This window comes from Schistocerca nitens, chromosome 5 (assembly GCF_023898315.1).
Source record: "Schistocerca nitens isolate TAMUIC-IGC-003100 chromosome 5, iqSchNite1.1, whole genome shotgun sequence".
NCBI classification, from domain to species: domain Eukaryota; kingdom Metazoa; phylum Arthropoda; class Insecta; order Orthoptera; family Acrididae; genus Schistocerca; species Schistocerca nitens.
In genome coordinates this window covers 655,587,420-655,609,816 of record NC_064618.1, presented here as the reverse complement: position 1 = coordinate 655,609,816, position 22,397 = coordinate 655,587,420, and the positions used below count along the sequence as shown (strand labels likewise).

The following is a 22,397-nucleotide window of genomic DNA, read 5'->3' as shown; positions in this document are numbered from 1 at the left end:
GAAATGAAATGAATGGATGGTGAGAGATGAATACAATGAAGATATAATATTATGAAAAGGAAAGTTGCCACATGCCGAGTCACAGAAAGGCACTACAAAAAGACTGTCACATGTAAAAGCTTTTGGCCAGTAAGGCCTTTGTCAAAATACACACACTCACACACACACACAAGACTGCAGTCTCAGGCAACTGACACAACACTGCAAGCAGCAGCACCAGTGCATGATGGGAGTGGCAGGTGGGGGTAAGGAAGAGGCTGGGGTGGGGAGGGATAGTAGGGTAGGGGTGGACAGTGCAGTGCTGCCTGGGGAGCACGCAGGGACAAGGTGAAGAGAGGGTGTAGTGCAGCTATGTGCACTTGGGAGGTTAGCCGGGGACAGGGGCGAGATGGGGTGGGGGGGTGGGGGGGGGGTGAGTCAGGGGGCAGGGGTAGCAGAAAAGAAGTAAAAAGACTGGGTGTGATGATGGAATGAGAACTGTGTAGTGCTGGAATGGGAACAGGGAAGGAGCTGGATGGGTAAGGACAATGGCTAATGAATGTTGAAGCCATGAGGGTTACAGGAACGTAGGATATATTCCAGGAAAGTTCCCACCTGCACAGTGCAGAAAAGGTGTTGGTGGGAAGGATCCATATGGCACAGGCTGTGAAACAGTCATTGAGATGAAGGATGTCATGTTTGGCAGCGTGCTCAGCAACAGGGTGGTCCACTTGTTTCTTGGCCACAGTTTGTCGGTGGCCATTCATGCAAACAGACAGCTTGTTGGTTGTCATGCCCACATACAATGCAGCACAGTGGTTGCAGCTTAGCTTGTAGATCACATGACTGGTTTCACAGGTAGCCCTGCCTTTGATGGAATAGGTGATGTGTGTGACCGGACTTGAGTAGGTGGTTGTGGGAGGATATATGGGACAGGTCTTGCATCTGGGTCTAAGATATACATATGTGTCTTTTTGCTCACAGTTATGCAAGTAATACTGGTAACATACCATCTACAAAAGTAATGTCTTATTTAGACCAAACATGTTTCAATTTATTTCAAAGCATCTGCAGTGGTTGGATTTATTTAACTTTATACCGGATTCCTAATGTTCTTCCACACATAGTAAGAAGCCAAAAATCTGACCTCTGAAGATGCTTTAAAATGAAGTGTAGTACATATGGTTCAAACAAGACTTTTTTTACAGTTGCAAAATGTGGTACATAACATGCATTACAATGAAGATAAAATGCCATGAAATGACAGTAGCAAAAGATCTTCATAAATTTGAATTTGGAGAATCTAATTTGTTTGAAATACATTCCTTGTGTCAAGGTAAGCCATAGTCTTCAAGACTCAATTCTTCCAGTTGCACTATTCTTACAAAACCCATGGGAGTAATTGTGATGGGTTAGGGATTCATAGGTGGAAATACCAGTGACAATGTAAGTTTGAATGATACCTGTGGGGCCGGCCGGCGTGGCCGAGTGGTTCTAGGCACTACAGTCTGGAACCGCGCAACCGCTACGGTCGCAGGTTCAAACCATGAACCATTTGATACCTGTGGGCATGCTTACATAACCTAAAGGTTAGGGCGATTGCTCGTGATAACTAGGAAATCTAGGTTCAAGCTCTGGTTTGGCACAAATTTTCATTAGTAAGACATATTCAAAGTATTTTTCCAGTTATCTAGTAATTTTCCTAATGCTGTTATTAGCCATTTATAAGGACCGATAGTGGTGAAATCAGTCTCCAGCAGGTTTAATCTTACAATTCTAAGATTTATTTTGTTCTTACTTTGAATTATCCATGAACATCTCAATGTACATGCTTAAATTTTGGCACACATTTCACTTTTACCCTTTAGATTTTAAGGTGATCCTTTACTTTTTATAACTCAGACTTATGTGTTTGGTAGCTTTAATTTGGAACAAACAGCAATATATGCTCCTAACTACATGTAAACTCTTCTGTAGACACTTGTAGGGGGCTTTGTGGATGCAGATGTCAATGAAGAAGGTGTCAAGAATGCTGTAGATTTTGCTCTCACTGAAATTGACAAGACATCAAATTCAGCCTACAAGCAAGCACTAGTTCAGATTCTGATTGCCCAGAGACAGGTGAGAATACGTAGTTATGTTATTTCTCCATAATAATATGTTTATCAAACATTTGACAGTTGTTAGTTGTTTTGTGAGTTTGAAGGCAATGAATTCTCAAAAGCTGAGGTTCAAATTTTAACTGGTATGTATATGTCAGACATCTAGCTTTTATGTCAGAAGAGAACCTAGTAGCATTTAGTATAATGTATTTTAATTGTTGCATCATTCAGTGTAGTATAAACACTGGCAGTATATATTTTTACACTACAACATTTCATGTAGGACAAGCCTCCAAAGTCCATCACAGCTGGAAAAATCGTGTAACATGCTGATTGTTATTATTATCACCACCATCACCACCACCATTACCACCATCTTTATTTGACTATGATAACTTTGCAGTCTCGGAGTTCACTTTTTTTACATCTGCGTAAATAAAATTACATCAGAAATATAAAGGATACATGGGACACTAGATATTATGCTTAATAAATCCTTAAATATTGACTATAGCTAAAGTTGACAGGAAATTGCTTTATACCACATGATGGGCTGTTATAGTAATCTCTTCCAACAGTAACTGGACTGTGACCCGTTGTCATTTCATTATTCAGTACCAAACAATAATCATCTCTGGTTCATATATTGTAATGGTGAATGTCTCTATTCATCATGATGTTTTCTGTATTTTTGTGCGTATGACTGTGAGTGTCTTAATAAAATACAAAATACACAGTTAGCATATTATATTTAATAAAATGCTCTCTAAAGGACTGACGTCAGTTTAGATTGACAGTCATTCTTATCGATTTATTCTCGAGCTTGAAGTGCCAAAGAAACTGGTTTAGCCATGTGTATTTAAATACAAAGATATGTAAACAGGTAGGATATGGTGCTGTGGTCAGCAATGCCTATATAAGACAACAAGTGTCTGGCAAAGTTGTTAGATTGGTTACTTCTGTTACAATGGCAGGTTATCAAGATTTAAGTGAGTTTTAATGTGGTGTTATAGTTGACGCGTGAGCTACGGAACACAGCAAATCTGAAGTAGTGATGAAGTGGGGATTTTCCTCGTACCGTGAATATCAGGAATCCAGTAAAACATCAAATCTCCGACATCGCTTCAGCCAGAAAAATGTCCTCCAAGAATGGGCCCCATGACGACTGAAGAGAATCATTCATTGTGACAGTAGTGCAACCCTTCTGCAAATTACTGCAGATTTCAATGCTGCGTCATCAACAAGTGTCAACGTGTAAATCATTCAATGAAACATCATCAATATGGGCTTTCGGAGCCGAAGGTCCACTCGTGTACCCTTGATGACTGCACAACACAAAGCTTTACAGCTCACCTGGGCCTGTCAACACTGACATTGGACTGTTGACTGGATACATGTTGCCTGGTCACATGAGTCTTGTTTCGAGCGAATGGACATGTATGGGTATCAAGACAACCTCATGAATGCATGGATCCTATGTGTCACAAGAGGACTATTCAAGCTGGTGGAGGCTCTGTAATGGTGTGGAGCATGTGCAGTTGGAGTGATGTGGGACGCACAATACGTCTAGATACGACTCTGACAGGTGACATACGTATGCATCCTGTCTGGTCACTTGCATCTGTTCATGTCCACTGTGCATTGTGATGGACTTGGACAACATGAAACACCACATGTCCAGAATTGCTACAGAGTGGCTTCAGGAACACTCTTCTGAGTTTAAACACTTCTGCTGGTCACCAAACTCCCCAGACATGAACATTATTGAGTGTATGTGGGATGGAATTGCAACATGTTGTTCAGAAGAGATCTCCACCATCTCATACTCGTACAGATTTATGGACAGCTGTGCAGCATTCATGGTGTCAGTTTCCTGAATCACTACTTCAGGCATTAGTTGAGTCCATGCCGCATTGTGTTGTGGCTCTTCCGCATTCTCCCAGGGGTCCTGCACAATATTAGGCAAGTGTACCAGTTTTTTTGGCTCTTCAGTGTGCATTGCAAATGCTACACCCCAAATTTCAATCCCACATTGTATATGTGAGCAGATGAATCCATGGAATATTTTTTTGTAGTATAGAAGTAGTTACTGCAATTGTGAGAAGTTGTAATTGATGCTAACTTTTAAATATAAATTGAAAGATCTGGATCAGTGCTTTGTACGTTGCACTTTAATCAGTTTTACTAACAAGTAACTTGCTTCAGGTGGTCGCTGGAATCTTGTACGATCTGCAGTTTGAAGTTGGTGATAGTAACTGTGATAAAAGAAGCAGCAAAGCTGATTCAGAATGCAGTCTGAAGGACGGATCGGTGAGTTTTGCAACAATAAAACAGATTGAAAGGAAGTATCAGGGAAATCTTCACAAAGCTGTTCTCTTTTTGTTTCGCATTTGTCGTCCAGTAAGGCCAGTGGAATATAATACAAGGGAAGATCGGAAAGTAAGGCACAATAAGTTTATTAGCAAAAGATTCAATAGGCAGCAAAACAAAAAATATCACAAATGAACTTGAATCTTTTACCTACTTTTCTACATAGTCACAAAGTTCTCAGCACATTTCTCCCAACGTGGTACCAGTTTCAGTATGCCCTTTTTAGTATAAGTCCATTTAGTTGGGCTATTGCCATCTGTGGACTGCTGATGCCACTTCCACATCCCTCACAAAGCATTGGGAAGCCAGGAATTTCTTCATGGAACCAAACAAATGAAAGACCAACAGTGCAAGATTTGGAATGTATGCTGTATGCTGGAACACTTCCCACCCAAATTTGGTGATTTTCTCATGAACAGATTCAGCAACATGGGGATGAGCATTGTCATGAAGAAGTTTGACACTGTCAGCATTAATGTTGTGATTTGTCATGAAGGGCATGATGCAACTTAACCAAAGTTTTAATGTAGGCTGTAGCATTGACAGTGGTCCCATGTTGAGCATAGTCCACCAATGACACACAATGCTTATCCCGGAACACTATCACAAACACTTTCCTAGCAGATTGAGTCACTTTGAATGTTTTTCATATTGGGGAGCCAGCATGTTTCCACTCCGTAAAGGCCTGCTTCGTTTCAGATGTGTAGTGGTACAGCCACAACTCATCACTAGTAATGATTTGAGAAAGTCCTGCCCTTCTGTAGGGTAATGTGTAAAGTCATCCAAGCTTGTCATCATTTGCTGCCCCTTGTAGTTGTCTGTCAGGGTCTTAGGCACCCAATTTCAATGTTTCATGAACAGTACCTTACACAGCACCATAGGAAATGTTGAACCGCTGTGATTAGGTTGACATTTGCAGGTGACAGTCATTCAAGATTGCTGCCTCTATGGCCCCAACATTGTATGGGGTTACAGCTGTTATAGACATACTGAAATGTGGCAAATCACTAAGGTTCACATGACCCCCTTGGAAGAATACAAACTACAAGGAGACATTGCGATGCCACATATAGCTGTCCCCATAAGTGCCACGTGTGTCTCTGTGAATTTCACTTGGTTTATGCCCTTTAGCCCACAAATATCAAACTACACTTTGCTGCTCTTCACAATTTGACAACAGTAATATGTGTGCCATGTTTGTTTCATAGCTCAGGCTTCTGTTGCTAGAACTGCAAATGAAAACAAAATACCCTCTGTAGTTTAAACATCAAACTACATTGTCATGAAATTTCAAAATTCTAGCTGCAATACAAGTAGAGAAAAAAATTATTGTGCATTACTTTCCCATCCTTTCTTGTGCCATAACATCACAGTGGAATTTTGCATGCTAATATAAATTGATATTAGCATGCAAAATTCCACTGTGATGTTATTGTAGTCGAATAACCTTGCATCAAGGGAAATTAGTACCGTATTTACTCGAATCTAAGCCGCACTTTTTTTCCGGTTTTTGTAATCCAAAAAACCGCCTGTGGCTTAGAATCGAGTGCAAAGCAAGCGGAAGTTCTGAAAAATGTTGACAGGTGCCGCCACAACTAACTTCTGCCGTCGAATATATGTAGCGCTACACAGGCATGCTTTGTAGGCACAATGATAAATAGTGGCACCAAAACCTCTACATCAGTAAATAAATTAAAAAAAAAAAAAGGTTGATGACGAGCTTTTTTTCTCCGCCCCGAGTTTCGACCACTACATTTTCATACATTATCCAACGAAGTAAATACAAATTCCGTATTGTTCATCTTTGAATGTACCAGAATTTCAATGTACTATGAAAATCCGACTGGCAAAACTGTTTGGAATGTTTGTCAATATGGCCAACTCTACGTTCTGAATTTTTTCCTACCTGTGAGAAGAGATGGTTGCTAATAGGAACCTGATGAAATGTCAATCACATGCGGTATTCTCTTCACCATAAGAATAATACAAATATAAACATTTTGCCATGTATTCTTTCGTGTTTGCTGCTATCTCATTTAAATCCTATCTGCCTAATAAACTACGAAACTAGAGTGAGACAACAGCAAACGCGGAAGAATATACGTATCGTGTCATGTTTATATTCGTATTATTCTTGTGCCTAATAGTGATACAGTCAGAAATGAAGCACGGCAACTGACTAGATTTTTAAATCTAAGATGACTCTAATTTCTGTGCAGAATTTGATGTACTAAAGAAGCGGCCGCAAAGATTTTCAAACGGAGAAAAATTTTCGACTAACTCTCATACAGAACATATTCTATCATACGCAGTCTATTATTTGGTTCTTGTTGATCATTATCAAAGAAAGCAGCAATGTAAGTAACAACAAATAGCAGTCCCTTGCCATTGTTTCGCTAATGAGACGATTCCTCTCTCTCTCTCTCTTTTTTTTTTTTTAAGTGGCGGTTGCGCGCACAAAAGCAAGCCATGCCGCGAGCGGCACAGGCCATAAACATGCACTATCCGAATGCGACAAACAATGCATGACACAGTACAGTAATGCATTTTCAGCTTAGAGTGACGCAAACACCTATAACAAAGAAAACAGCACTTATCAGATCAAAGCAAAATAAACAATTGATTCAAACCAGACGAAGCACGTGAAAAAGGAAGGGTACCCGTATCAATACGGACGGAGCGCCTGACGCATAGTACTACCTGGTAAAGCTTAACTGCTAAGCTTACGACTCGAACCAAACTACTGTACGTGTATCGTCATTCATTCGACCTAAATTGTGTCTCATATTACGATGGACCAACTTTGTTTCGATTTGGAGGTGCGGCGTAAAACTTTTCTCTCCCCTTGAATTTCAAGTCTCAAATTTCAGGTGCGGCTTAGATTCGGGAATTTTTTTTTTTCCTTTATTTCGAGTCTCATTTTTCAGGTGTGGCTTAGATTCGAGTGCGGCTTAGATTCGAGTAAATACGGTATGTTAGAACTTACAATTAGTTCATTGAATGTGTGATGTACACTGAGATGCAATGGAAACAATTTTAAGAAACACAACATTTCATTATTATCTATTCGGGTACATGAAGTTTCATACTCATTAGTTAACAACTTACTAGCTTACTTGCACACATTTTGTGACAGGTGTCGGTGCCTTTGCACATTTTTTGAGAATGTATAAACTGGAATATCTGACATAGTAATGTGTAAATATTGTACTTACATCATATTTTAAAATGTACTTGCAATTAACTGTGGAGTAAATTTTTTTTCTCAAGTTTCTCATACACACTTCACAATAAAAATAAATTAAAAGTGGAGAAATTAATAAGAAAAATAACAGAATAAAATGAAACATAAAACATAGTTTCAGAAAAATAAAGAAAGAAGTCATCTCTTTTCATAGGAAACAAGTCTGAAAGTTGTCATACTGTTTTATAAAATTACTTGTCAATTGCCCAGCATTGCCTGGTTACTAATTTACCCCAAACTTAAAACATAAAGTCAACCTGCTTTCTTGGATGAATTTCTGTGGACACCCTTGCAGAGATGAATGACTGTTCAGAAAACACAGGGCTGGGAAAATATTGTCCTGCACATTTAGTTACTACCAGAAGATTCTAAAGAGTTCCATTTGTTCAACTCAACAAAACATCCACATGAACATCATTGGAAGTGCCACAAAATAGAATCTGATATAAAATGACAATTTGGATACAATAGCCATCTTCAAAATATTCAACATAATTAACCCTCTACTGCCCACCGTGACTCTGAAGTCACGTCAAATTTTATCGTTATATTTCGCATTAGGATCGTTATTTCTTTCTTGACCAGTGTGACTTGAGTGTTACAATATGACTGCTTTATACACAAACAATGTAACTGCCCACTGTGACCTCAGAGTCACAGAACTATTTTTAAAAAATAATTTTTTTCAAAAACAAAAATTCACCTGATATGTGTTAAATACATTATTCTCTAACATTCTGTGCATATAAATATTTTTTTCTACAGGAAATAATAATTTGGGCAATAGAGGGTTAAAAGAAAAGCTTTACTATCTATTACTTTAAGAGAGAAAAAAAAGAAATAAAAATTATAACATAAACCCAGTACATTTCTTACTCTGCTGCACTGCAGTATGTCATAACCATGTAAAAATAAAACCAGCCAGGGTTGCCATGCATGATTCAACCAGTATGTACAGGGTGTTTCAAAAATGACCGGTATATTTGAAACGGCAATAAAAACTAAACGAGCAGCGATAGAAATACACCGTTTGTTGCAATATGCTTGGGATGACAGTACATTTTCAGGCGGACAAACTTTTGAAATTACAGTAGTTACAATTTTCAACAACAGATGGCGCTGCAAGTGATGTGAAAGATATAGAAGACAACGCAGTCTGTGGGTGCGCCATTCTGTACGTCGTCTTTCTGCTGTAAGCGTGTGCTGTTCACAACATGCAAGTGTGCTGTAGACAACATGGTTTATTCCTTAGAACAGAGGATTTTTCTGGTGTTGCAATTGCACCGCCTAGAACACAGTGTTGTTGCAACAAGACGAAGTTTTCAACGGAGGTTTAATGTAACCAAAGGACCGAAAAGCGATACAATAAAGGATCTGTTTGAAAAATTTCAACGGACTGGGAACGTGACGGATGAACGTGCTGGAAAGGTAGGGCGACCGCGTACGGCAACCACAGAGGGCAACGCGCAGCTAGTGCAGCAGGTGATCCAACAGCGGCCTCGGGTTTCCGTTTGCCGTGTTGCAGCTGCGGTCCAAATGACGCCAACGTCCACGTATCGTCTCATGCGCCAGAGTTTACACCTCTATCCATACAAAATTCAAACGCGGCAACCCCTCAGCGCCGCTACCATTGCTGCACGAGAGACATTCGCTAACGATATACTGCACAGGATTGATGACGGCGATATGCATGTGGGCAGCATTTGGTTTACTGACGAAGCTTATTTTTACCTGGACGGCTTCGTCAATAAACAGAACTGGCGCATATGGGGAACCGAAAAGCCCCATGTTGCAGTCCCATCATCCCTGCATCCTCAAAAAGTAGTGGTCTGGGCCGCCATTTCTTCCAAAGGAATCATTGGCCCATTTTTCAGATCCGAAACGATTACTGCATCACGCTATCTGGACATTCTTCGTGAATTTGTGGCGGTACAAACTGCCTTAGACGACACTGCGAACACCTCGTGGTTTATGCAAGATGGTGCCTGCCCACATCGCATGGCCGACGTCTTTAATTTCCTGAATGAATATTTCGATGATCGTGTGATTGCTTTGGGCTATCCGAAACATACAGGAGGCGGCGTGTATTGGCCTCCCTATTCGCCAGACATGAACCCCTGTGACTTCTTTCTGTGGGGACACTTGAAAGACCAGGTGTACTGCCAGAATCCAGAAACAATTGAACAGCTGAAGCAGTACATCTCATCTGCATGTGAAGCCATTCCGCCAGACACGTTGTCAAAGGTTTCGGGTAATTTCATTCAGAGACTACGCCATATTATTGCTACGCATGGTGGATATGTGGAAAATATCGTACTATAGAGTTTCCCAGACCGCAGCGCCATCTGTTGTTGAAAATTGTAACTACTGTAATTTCGAAAGTTTGTCTGCCTGAAAATGTACTGTTGTCCCAAGCATATTGCAACAAACGGTGTATTTCTATCGCTGCTCGTTTAGTTTTTATTGCCGTTTCAAATATACCGGTCATTTTTGAAACACCCTGTACATGATGCAAATGGTATCCTAGAGGTCACTGATACATGTATAATGTACAGATAATTATACAAAGTAATTAAAAGGAGGGTCATGTAAAAGTATAGTTGTCTAAATATTGTCATTAGTATGTAAGTAGGCAAAAAATATTCTTTTTTATATTTAACCATATGAAAAACCTGTTTGAATTCTGACAGTTTATAGCTGATCAGAAATTAGCAAAATGTTCAAGAAATAAAAGTGATTGTGATGGTGTGCTGATAAGTAATGCCGCCAAATTTTTTATTCTGTTCTCAATGTCAATTGAGATATTGGATGTCTCACCTTTCCTACTTCGCTGACATGAGTTGCAATTCTCTGTTGCTAGAGGATTTCAGATTGTCGTGTAACATGGCAGTGTGTAATGTAACTATGACAGTGCATGAGAAACAATATGCTGTAACTGAGAAAACTGAAAGCATGAATTGGAAGAGTTCATCTACATGTGGAGCACTCGTTCCTCCTTCGACATGACAATACTAGGTTATACACAAGCACTGTGACAGCTGCAAAAATTAACCACACTGGGCTCGTTGTCATCGATCATCCGCTGTACAGTCCTGACTTGGTCCCATCTGATTTTCATCTGTTTCAAAAACTTAAAGAACACCTTTGAGGTTTAGAGTTTTCACACACAAATGTGCCCTTATACAAAAATCATTCTAAAATTGAATTGTTGTGATGGCTCTAGAGCTAATACTATATAGGAAGAAAATGGGGAAAAAAAACTTTGAGGAAATGTTTGAGTTTGTTCCTTATATTCCAATATATTTTGTGATTAGAACAAGTAATGAAAATGAAAATAGAAAGGAAATTGGACATGAAATAACAAAATTAAGTAAATTATGACAATGTTTCAATAATGTGATTTATACTGGAAAGATAGTGTAGTGGTCATCACTAGATAGTGCAGGCTACTCGTAACTCCACATTAGTTCATTTTGAGTGTAATTCTTGTTGTGCTATTCAAGGTATTTTCCTCCAGGAATTGGGACACTGCCCTGTGTACTGTGCATGCACACAGAGCTGTAGATGACAATGGTACTGTTGACCTTCACAAGCCTTCAATGGCACATGATGACACTTCACACTAGGCACTCAAATATCAGGAAATAAGTTCTTCAAAGATTTCAAAATAATAGCTTTTGCTTAAATCAATTTGCTTGGTATGAACATGATCCAGAATGCTTACTTTTGGGAGCAGGACACAAAATCTTCAAATTATGTGCTACAACTGTTATTCTATGTTTTTGATTTCTTAAGTTATCACCATGTGCTGTTTTACTGCAAGTATATGCGTGCTTTTTAAATCTTATTGCAAAACTATGTCCTGTCTGCCCAATATACAAACAGATGCAATCATCACATATAGTTTTATAAATGCCTGAATTAGAAAATTTACCACGATAGTGGCCTGTTTTATGGCAAAGACCCAATTGCAAAGTGTTGTTAGTTTGGTAGACTAATTTTACATCGAATTTTTGAAAATAATTTTCAGTTTTTTGAGACACTCTGTCTTTGTACAGAAAAATTACATCACCCACATGTCTTTTAAAATATATAGTACTTTGTATAAAAATAAGGAACTCATTTTCCAAAAATTAAAAAAAAATTCTGCCATGCTGCTTCCCATAGTTAAGCCTTTCTTTTGTTAGTATATTTTGTTGTTATAAGTAGAACAATTGAAGGGTAAAGTTATTTGAAAGATCTCAATAAATTCAATGATTTTTGCAGTACTTATCTCCTAGTATTTACCTGCAATCAGATACAGTCATCTTGGAAAACTGTGAAAAGATTTCATCATGCAGCAAGATAATGCTCGGCCACATTCTGCCAAATGGACGGCCAAAACAATAAAGGAATTGGGATTCAAATTGCTAAAACACCCGCCATACAGTCCAGACCTGGCTCCAAGTGAATTTCCATATGCTTGGACCATTAAAGATAGTGGTCAAGCGAAGATGATATGCAACCAATGCAGATGTCACTTATATGGTGCAAAATTGTTTACATGTGCAATAAAAAAACTTCGTGAAATGCTGGTCAAAGAGTGTTGAAGTGCAGGGAGGTTATGTAGAAAAATAACGTATGTTTCAGTTGTATATCACTAGAATAAATATTCCTTTCCTCAAAAGTTCCTTAATTTTGACTTTCCCTCATAAGCAAACTTGCTTTAATGATCAGTATGGCCTTGTCTGGGACGATGATATATAGAGGTTAGATAATAGCCTTTCTCGACATTGCTAACTTAAAGAAAATCCACCACCACAGACGGATCATGCATGATCATGCCATCCTCATAATATAAAAAATAATTCTTGAATTTGATGATCCATTACATGCATGAATCCCTTTGTCACAAGAAGAAATAGATAAAGAACTCAAAATTCTTAAACAAATAACCTGTGCTAATTAATATAAAAGTAAAGGCATAATGAATGTTTATTACAAGACCAAAAAGTGGAACACAGCACATGGAAACAAATGTAAGAATGTTGATGGCAAGAAAACAAAATATGTCATGATTGAATGTCAGGGTAATGTCTCAAACAATTGAAAATTAAACCATGAAGGATTATAAGACATTAAGCTGCCAGTGGGCATAGGTTTAGATCAATGGATAAAGTCAAAAATTTGTGCTGAACTGGCATTCAAACCTGGGTATCCAGGTTACTAGACAGATGTGCTAACCATTATGCCATCTGGACACAGTGGTCATTGCAACTACATGGACTGCCCTTGCACACATCCCATCAGATCCAAATTCTCAACTTATCCACACACTACAGGTGTAGTGGCCTTTGCCCATTTCCCCGTTGCTTGTGGCATTTCACCGATTACTGTAAGAGTCCGAGCATGGTGTGCATATGCACTGAAGGGATCATTGGCTGTCCTCACCTTAATTATGTATATGTTGTCTGTTCTTTCGGACATGTCCAAAAGAACGGACACCATTGTGTTGCTGTGGCTACTATAAGCCACTGTTATCTAATGTCTTTAATTCCTTTGTTTCTCGGTTGACAATGGCTGCAGTATATATAACTGAAAATTATTTTCACAAATTATGCTTCTGAACTAACAATGCTTTACAACTGCATTTTTCCCATAAAAATGGCCAGCAGCACAGTCAGTTTTTTAATTCAGGTGTTTATAAAATAACAATGATGATTGCAGCTGCTTCTATATTGGGCAGACAGAACATACTTTTGAAATAAGAGTTAAGGAACACACATGTACCTGCAATAAAACAGCACTTGCTGATCACTTAAAAAATCTAAAACATAGACTAATGGATGTAACACTTAATTTGAAAATTTTGCACACCATTCCCAAAAGTATGTATCTCAGCATATTGGAGGAAGTTGAGACTTTTGGCAGTAAGAGAAATCATCCTGATAATGTTCTTAACAAGCAAAGTGATTTAAGCCAAAACTTTTATTTTGAAATCTTTGAAGAACTTATTTTCTGATATTTGAATTCCTAGTGTGAAGCGTCATCACATGCTGTCAAAGGCTTCTGGAGGTCAGCAGTGCTTCTGTCATCTACAGCTCTGTGTGGACACATAATATGGGGCAGTGCACCTGTTCCTGCAGGAACATCCACTACCTTGAATAGCACAACAAGAAATATAGCTAAGATAAATTAACATGGAACTGCGAGTACCGTATTTACTCGAATCTAAGCCGCACCTGAAAAATGAGACTCGAAATAAAGGAAAAAAAAATTCCCGAATTTAAGCCGCACCTGAAATTTGAGACTCGAAATTCAAGGGGAGAGAAAAGTTTTACACCGCACCTCCAAATCGAAACAAAGTTGGTCCATTGCAATATGAGACACAATTTAGGTCGAATGAATGACGATACACGTACAGTAGTTTGGTTCGAGTCGTAAGCTTAGCAGTTAAGCTTTACCAGGTAGTACTATGCGTCAGACGCTCCGTCCGTATTTATACGGGTACCCTTTCTTTTTCACGTGCTTCGTCTGGTTTGAATCAATTGCTTATTTTGCTTTGATCTGATAAGTGCTGTTTTCTTTGTTATAGGTGTTTGCGTCACTCTAAGCTGAAAATGCATTACTGTACTGTGTCATGCATTGTTTGTCGCATTCTGATAGTGCGTGTTTACGACCTGTCGGCGCTCGCAGCATGGCTTGCTTTTGTGCGCGCTACCGCCGCTCACAAAGGAATCGTCTCACTAGCGAAACAATGGCAAGAGAATGCTATTTGTTGTTACTTACACTGCTGCTTTCTTTGATAATGATCAACTAGAACCAAATAATAGACTGCGTATGATAGAACATGTTCTGAATGAGAGTTAGGCGAAAATTTTTCTCCGTTTGAAAATCTTTGCGGCCGCTTCTTTAGTACATCAAATTCTGCACAGAAATTAGTCATCTTAGATTTAAAAATCTAGTCAGTTGCCGTGCTTCATTTCTGACTGTATCACTATTAGGCACAAGAATAATACGAATATAAACATGACACGATACGTATATTCTTCCGCGTTTGCTGTTGTGTCACTCTAGTTTCGTAGTTTATTAGGCAGACAGGATTTAAATGAGATAGCAGCAAACATGAAAGAATACATGGCAAAATATTTATATTCGTATTATTTTTATGGTGAAGAGAATACTGTATGTGATTCACTTTTCATCAGGTTCTTATTAGCAACCATCTCTTCTCACAGGTAGGAAAAAATTCAGAACGTAGAGTTGGCCATATTGACAAACATCCCAAACAGTCTTGCCAGTCGGATTTTCGTAGTACATTGTAATTCTGCTACATTCGAAGATGAACAATACGGAATTTATATTTACTTCGTTGGATAATGTATGAGAATGCAGTGGTCGAAACTCGGGGCGGAGAAAAAAAGCTCGTCTTCCACCTTTTTTTTTTTTTTTTTTTTTTTAATTTATTTACTGACGCAGAGGTTTTGGCGCCAGTATTTATCTTTGTGCCTACAAAGTATGCCTGTATAGCGCTACATATATTCGACGGCAGAACTTCCGCTTGCTTTGCACTCGATTCTAAGCCGCAGGCGGTTTTTTGGATTACAAAAACCGGAAAAAAGTGCGGCTTAGATTCGAGTAAATACGGTAGCCTGCACATCCTAGTGATGACCACTCCACTTCACTACTTTCCCAGTATAAATCGTGCTCTCTCTCTTTTTCATTGATATAGGTCTCTTTTACGTTATTTTAAATGTTCTACTTTACTTCGTTTTGTTACTTCATGTTAGATTTGCTTTGCAGTTTCAGTTATATATTTAAAAATGTGTATATACTTACACACAACCAAGAATGTAGGTAAATTGTATTTATGTTATAGGTAAATTGTATTTATGTTATCATTTCTTCCTCTTGGTTTTTTAATCTCATAATGTAATATATAGTGATGCTTTTTTTTTTTCTTTTACTTCCGTTATAGATTCTGACGATGATGGCTATTAAATAGCTGAATTCTGTTCAAAAAAACGTTGTGATCAATGCAATTAAATAAAAAATTGTCACAAATTAGTCTAGAACTCCAAAACTATAGATTACACTCTTAATACCAGTGATTTCCAATTATTTTTATATATCACTTCTCTGCACTATACCTCCATCAAAAGGCGATAAATGTCATTGTGGCTGTGATTAATCTGCCTAACAACCTCAAAAATCTTTGAATTGAAACTAATTTTATTCATTTTCAGTTATTTTCTCATGTAATGCCCTTTCATGCATATCACTCCAGTGAAGGTGAGATGTCATCAGGAATGTAGGCCATCAGTCACTCAAGCAGTCACTATTTTAGAATATTTTTTCATGACAACTCCCTCCCCCCTCCACTCCCACATCTGCTGCTGTGAGTCAAATGCCACCACAAATGTCACTGCCAACTAGCTGGTCAGCAACAAAAACTGCAGAGTTGACAGTAAAATTGTTCATTTTTAATTTCACTGCATTCGCAGTTTTGTAGCACGCTCTAAAGGGGGTGTGGATGTCTTGTCGCAACAGTCTTTTTTTTTTTTTTTAATAGTACTTCATATACGTAGCATGTCAGTTAAAATTGCTGCAGATGTTAGTTATGCTTACATGCCACCACTTTTCCATGTCCCATCCCCCAACATTTAGGGATGCTATTAATGTTGTACTCTAACAGTAATTGTCTCCTGGTGCTACACTGTAGTAATTTATTTATCCAGAAAATCATGATAGAGTAAGACTTCCATACATTATTTTATATTTAGCATCAGTTTTGCAGACACACATGATTGTGGACCTCTGCCAGAAGTATACTGGTATTCTCCTGTTGAAAACATGATTAACATATGTTGCAGAGGTAACTATTTTTGACACTTCTTGTAAACTTCTACATCAGAATTTAATGTGTGTTACACTGTTTACAGTAAACTAACTACCCTGATGTTCATGTCAACTTACAGATATTATCACATTCTGCATTTATGTCACACAAGATATGTTTATGTTGGATAAAAGTCCATTTCCAGATTGACACACATACAGAACTATTTATCCTTTTACCAGGTTACATTTTGTTACATAGATGGAATTAAGAAATTACATATTATGATTTAAAATGGTATCTCATTGCACAACTTGTCTGCAGCTCATGGTCTAATGGCGAGTGTTGCTGCCTCTGGATCACAGGGTCCTGGGTTCGATTCCTGGCCGGGTTGGGGATTTTCTCTGCTTGGGGACTGGGTAAAAAAATTCATCAGTGTAAAAGATGGGACTTTATACAGTGCTGATGACCACACAATTGAGCGCCCACAAACTTATCATCATCATCATTGCACAATTTGATTCACCCATGAGTGTGTGGTTATCCTGATGTCACTTTTTATCATGTAACTTCTGGCTTCACATTTAGACACCACCTCATACATAACTTCAGTACATTGTATGGATACCTAAATTTGCATTGTGCAGCCAATGACAGGTGCACAATTTACTCTGTTGCTATGTTACTCATAGGCTCTCACTGTTATATATACCATACTCACAGGATTCCCACTCAGATTGCATACAGGCCTGAGTTGGACGAAGTCTGTGGAGGATTGTAGGTAACAGTTTGTTACATATTATTGGTCTGTGCATGCAGTGCACAGTTGCAGTATGTTCCAAAAAGCTGCAAGTGAAAGAGCAATTTTTCAGGTGGTCATATCTCAGGTTTTATTGATCACAGGGATAAGTAGGGTCAAGTGGATGGCCCTTGGCCTAGTGACCATGTGTACACCTATCGGAAGAATGGGCATAATGTAGCTATCCTTTAGTACAGGGTCAAAATTTAAATGTTACACGCTTTCTTCAGCCCGGGCAAGTTGAACAAATTGATTTCTTCTTTTGCATTAGTTGTTGCCTAGAGTGGATACAAACACAGTTTGTTGATGGGCGGTTCCTGGGAAAAAAGTGCTGGTTGTGGGGATGGCCAGTTCTGTAACTTCTATTCATAACAGATCAATGAATTTTTTGCCATATGGTTATAAGATGATATTCTCAAGCCACTTTAGAAATTTTTCTGATATATTTTATCTGTTGCCTAGATCCAAAAGTTCAAAGTTACAGTACTTATGCACATACAATATGCACATGTGCAACTTGTACACATGCTTGTGGAGGATTGATAAGGATGGGTATTCCAGGTCCAATGGAGTCACTGCTGGAGGTGCAGCCATTATTCTATCTGAATTGTTTGGGATGACAGTGCTCAAAGCTCCCGTGAGAGGCAACCTTTGTAAAGGGTCACACATGGGTGGCAACCACTGTAACTGGCATCCAAAATCTATTCATCCTGTGCGAGCATGCCCCTACAGCTGATCTCAACAGGTATCACCCAGCATGCCCCTTTGGGCTGTGAGGCCAGGAAATAGAGGAGACTATGTAGCTGCCACCCATGGAGGAACTCCACCAGACTAAGGTTGTGTACAAGAGTTGTAATGTAGGTGCTCAGAAACATTGAGAGTGCAGAGGCGGTAGTGATGGTGTGGTGGAACTCCTCACTGCCTTTAATGTTTGCTACTTAAACTATCCTCCCCACATGAACCATGGACCTTGCCGTTGGTGGGGAGGCTTGTGTGCCTCAGCGATACAGATAGCTGTACCGTAGGTGCAACCACAACGGAGGGGTATCTGTTGAGAGGCCAGACAAACGTGTAGTTCCTGAAGAGGGGCAGCAGCCTTTTCAGTAGTTGCAAGGGCAACAGTCCGGATGATTGACTGATCTGGCCATGTAACAATAACCAAAACGGCCTTGCCGTGCTGGTACTGCAAACGGCTGAAAGCAAGGGGAAACTACGGCCATAATTTTTCCCGAGGGCATGCAGCTTTACTGTATGATTAAATGATGATGGCGTCCTCTTGGGTAAAATATTCCGGAGGTAAAAGAGTCCCTCATTCAGATCTCCGGGCGGGGACTACTCAAGAGGATGTCGTTATCAGGAGAAAGAAAACAGGCGTTCTATGGATCGGAGCGTGGAATGTCAGATCACTTAATCGGGCAGGTAGGTTAGAAAATTTAAAAAGGGAAATGGATTGGTTGAAGTTAGATGTAGTGGGAATTAGTGAAGTTCGGTGGCAGGAGGAACAAGACTTCTGGTCAAGTGCCTACAGGGTTATAAACACAAAATCAAATAGGGGTAATGCAGGAGTAGGTTTAATAATGAATAGGAAAATAGGAATGCGGGTAAGCTACTACAAACAGCATAGTGAACACATTATTGTGGCCAAGATAGATACGAAGCCCACACCTACTACAGTGGTACAAGTTTATATGCAAACTAACTCTGCAGATGACGAAGAAATTGAAGAAATGTATGATGAAATAAAAGAAATTATTTAGATAGTGAAGGGAGACAAAAATTTAATAGTCATGGGTGACTGGAATTCGGTAGTAGGAAAAGGGAGAGAAGGAAATGTAGTAGGTGAATATGGATTGGGGCTAAGAAATGAAAGAGGAAGCTGCCTGGTAGAATTTTGCACAGAGCACAACTTAATCATAGCTAACACTTAGTTTAAGAATCATGAAAGAAGGTTGTATACATGGAAGAACCCTGGAGATACTAAAAGGTATCAGATAGATTATATAATGGTAGGACAGAGATTTAGGAACCAGGTTTTAAATTGTAAGACATTTCCAGGGGCAGATGTGGATTATGACCACAATCTATTGGTTATGAACTGCAGATTGAAACTGAAAGAACCAGAGGTTGTAGAGAGTTTCAGGGAGAGCATAAGGGAACAATTGACAGGAATGGGGGAAAGAAATACAGTAGAAGAAGAATGGGTAGCTTTGAGGGATGAAGTAGTGAAGGCAGCAGAGGATCAAGTAGGTAAAAAGACGAGGGCTAGTAGAAATCCTTGGGTAACAGAAGAAATATTGAATTTAATTGATGAAAGGAGAAAATATAAAAATGCAGTAAATGAAGCAGGCAAAAAGGAATACAAACATCTCAAAAATGAGATAGACAGGAAGTACAAAATGGCTAAGCAGGGATGGCTAGAGGACAAATGTAAGGATGTAGAGGCTTATCTCACTAGGGGTAAGATAGATACTGCCTACAGGAAAATTAAAGAGACCTTTGGAGATAAGAGATCCACTTGTACGAACATAAAGATCTCAGATGGAACCCCAGTTCTAAGCAAAGAAGGGAAAGCAGAAAGGTGGAAGGAGTATATTGAAGGACTATACAAGGGCGATGTACTTGAGGACAATATTATGGAAATGGAAGAGGATGTAGATGAATATGAAATGGGAGATACGATACTGCATGAAGAGTTTGACAGAGCACTGAAAGACCTGAGTCGAAACAAGGCCCCTGGAGTAGACAACATTCCATTGGAACTACTGATGGCCTTGGGAGAACCAGTCCTGACAAAACCCTACCATCTGGTGAGCAAGATGTATGAAACAGGCGAAATACCCTCAGACTTCAAGAAGAATATAATAATTCCAATCCCAAAGAAAGCAGGTGTTGACAGATGTGAAAATTACCGAACAATCAGTTTAATAAGCCACAGCTGCAAAATACTAACACGGATTGTTTACAGACGAATGGAAGAACTAGTAGAAGCCGACCTCGGGGAAGATCAGTTTGGATTCTGTAGAAATACTGGAACACGTGAGGCAATACTGACCTTACGACTTATCTTAGAAGAAAGGTTAGGGAAAGGCAAACCTACGTTTCTAGCATTTGTAGACTTAGAGAAAGCTTTTGGCAATGTTGACTGGAATACTCTCTTTCAAATTCTAAAGGTGGCAGGGGTAAAATACAGGGAGCGAAAGGCTATTTATAATTTGTACAGAAACCAGATGGCGGTTATAAGAGTCGAGGGGCACGAAAGGGAAGCAGTTCTTGGGAAGGGAGTAAGACAGGGTTGTAGCCTCTCCCCGATGTTATTCAATCTGTATATTGAGCAGGCAGTAAAGTAAACAAAAGAAAAATTCGGAGTAGGTATTAAAATCCATGAAGAAGAAATAAAAACTTTGAGGTTCGCCGATGACATTGTAATTCTGTCAGAGACAGCAAAGGACTTGGAAGAGCAGCTGAATGGAATGGATAGCGTCTTGAAAGGAGGATATAAGATGAACATCAACAAAAGCAAAACGAGGATAATGGAATGTAGTCGAATTAAGTCGGGTGATGCTGAGGGAATTAGATTAGGAAATGAGACATTTAAAGTAGTAAAGGAGTTTTGCTATTTGGGGAGAAAAATAACTGATAATGGTCGAAGTAGAGAAGATATAAAATGTAGACTGGCAATTGCAAGGAAAGCATTTCTGAAGAAGAGAAATTTGTTAACATCGAGTATAGGTTTAAGTGTCAGGAAGTAGTTTCTGAAAGTATTTGTATGGAGTGTAGCCATGTATGGAAGTTAAACATGGACAATAAATAGTTTAGACAAGAAGAGAATAGAAGCTTTCGAAATGTGGTGCTACAGGAGAATGCTGAAGATTAGATGGGTAGATCACCTAACTAATGAGGAAGTATTGAATAGGATTGGGGAGAAGAGAAGTTTGTGACACAACTTGGCCAGAAGAAGGGATCGGTTGGTAGGACATGTTCTGAGGCATCAAGGGATCACCAATTTAGTATTGGAGGGCAGCGTGGAGGGTAAAAATTGTAGAGGGAGACCAAGAGATGAATACACGAAGCAGATTCAGAAGGATGTAGGTTGCAGCAGGTACTGGGAGATGAAGAAGCTTGCACAGGATAGAGTAGCATGGAGAGCTGCATCAAACCAGTCTCAGGACTGAAGACCACAACAACAACTTAAACTATATGCTTGCTTTACCACTGGAGGATGGGTGAAATGGAGGACTAAACAGATGCGTGATTCCATTGGATGTGCAGAACTATTTGAAAGCCATTGCCACGTATTTGGGGTCATTGTCTGACACGATGGTGCAGGGAAGCCCTTTCATGGCTAAAATCTGGATGAGGGCACTGAGGGTGGCATCACTGGTGCTGGACATCATACTGACAACATATAGGTAGTTAGAATAAGCACCCACAATAATGAGCTACATAGAGCCCAGAAAGGAGCCAGTGATTTCCAGGAGAATGTGGTCCCAGGAGCGATGATGTGTGGGCCAGGGTGGGTGAAATACTGGAGAGGGCAGCTTTGGTTTGGGCACAAACAGAACAGCTGTGCACCATGGTCTCCATGTCTTTGTTCAGTCCCAGCCAGTAGGCATGTCACTTTGCAGGGACTTTCATCTATGGCATACCCCAATGCTCCCAATGTATGAGTTGCAAAACCTGAAGGCACACAGTAGACAAGAGAATGACATGATGAGTATTCACCTCCACATCAAGCAGAACATCATACACAACTGACAATTGGTGGGAGAGGCAAGCCTAGGCCCAGAGCTTCGGACTGGTGGACTTAAAAGAATAAGGAGGTGCCTGTTGGGCAGCTAGTCCAAGATGCACTGGAAGACAAGGTCATGGCATGTGTCTGCAGCATTGTGAGCAGCTGTAATAGAAAACCCATGCAAGGCATGCTGTTGTACATTGATGTGGAAACATTGGTTTCTCAGTACTGTCATCGTGCCTGTGTGTCATAGGGAGAAGCATCAGTGGCCTAAACCAGTGGACACGATGGAGTAAAGAGCACGAGGCATGGTGCCGAGTGCAGCAGATGCTTCAGCTGTGTGAAAGCGTGCT

General features: G+C 39.5%; 1 protein-coding gene across 1 annotated transcript in view; it reads left to right on the top strand.

Moving 5' to 3' along the window:
* LOC126260265 (uncharacterized) overlaps positions 1-22,397 on the top strand; it is a 426,131-nt gene that overhangs the window by 288,588 nt on the left and 115,146 nt on the right. The window contains exons 6-7 of the mRNA XM_049957594.1: positions 1,957-2,100; positions 4,287-4,391. Coding sequence (XP_049813551.1) covers positions 1,957-2,100; positions 4,287-4,391 — 249 coding nt within the window. The remainder of the gene's footprint in view (positions 1-1,956; positions 2,101-4,286; positions 4,392-22,397) is intronic.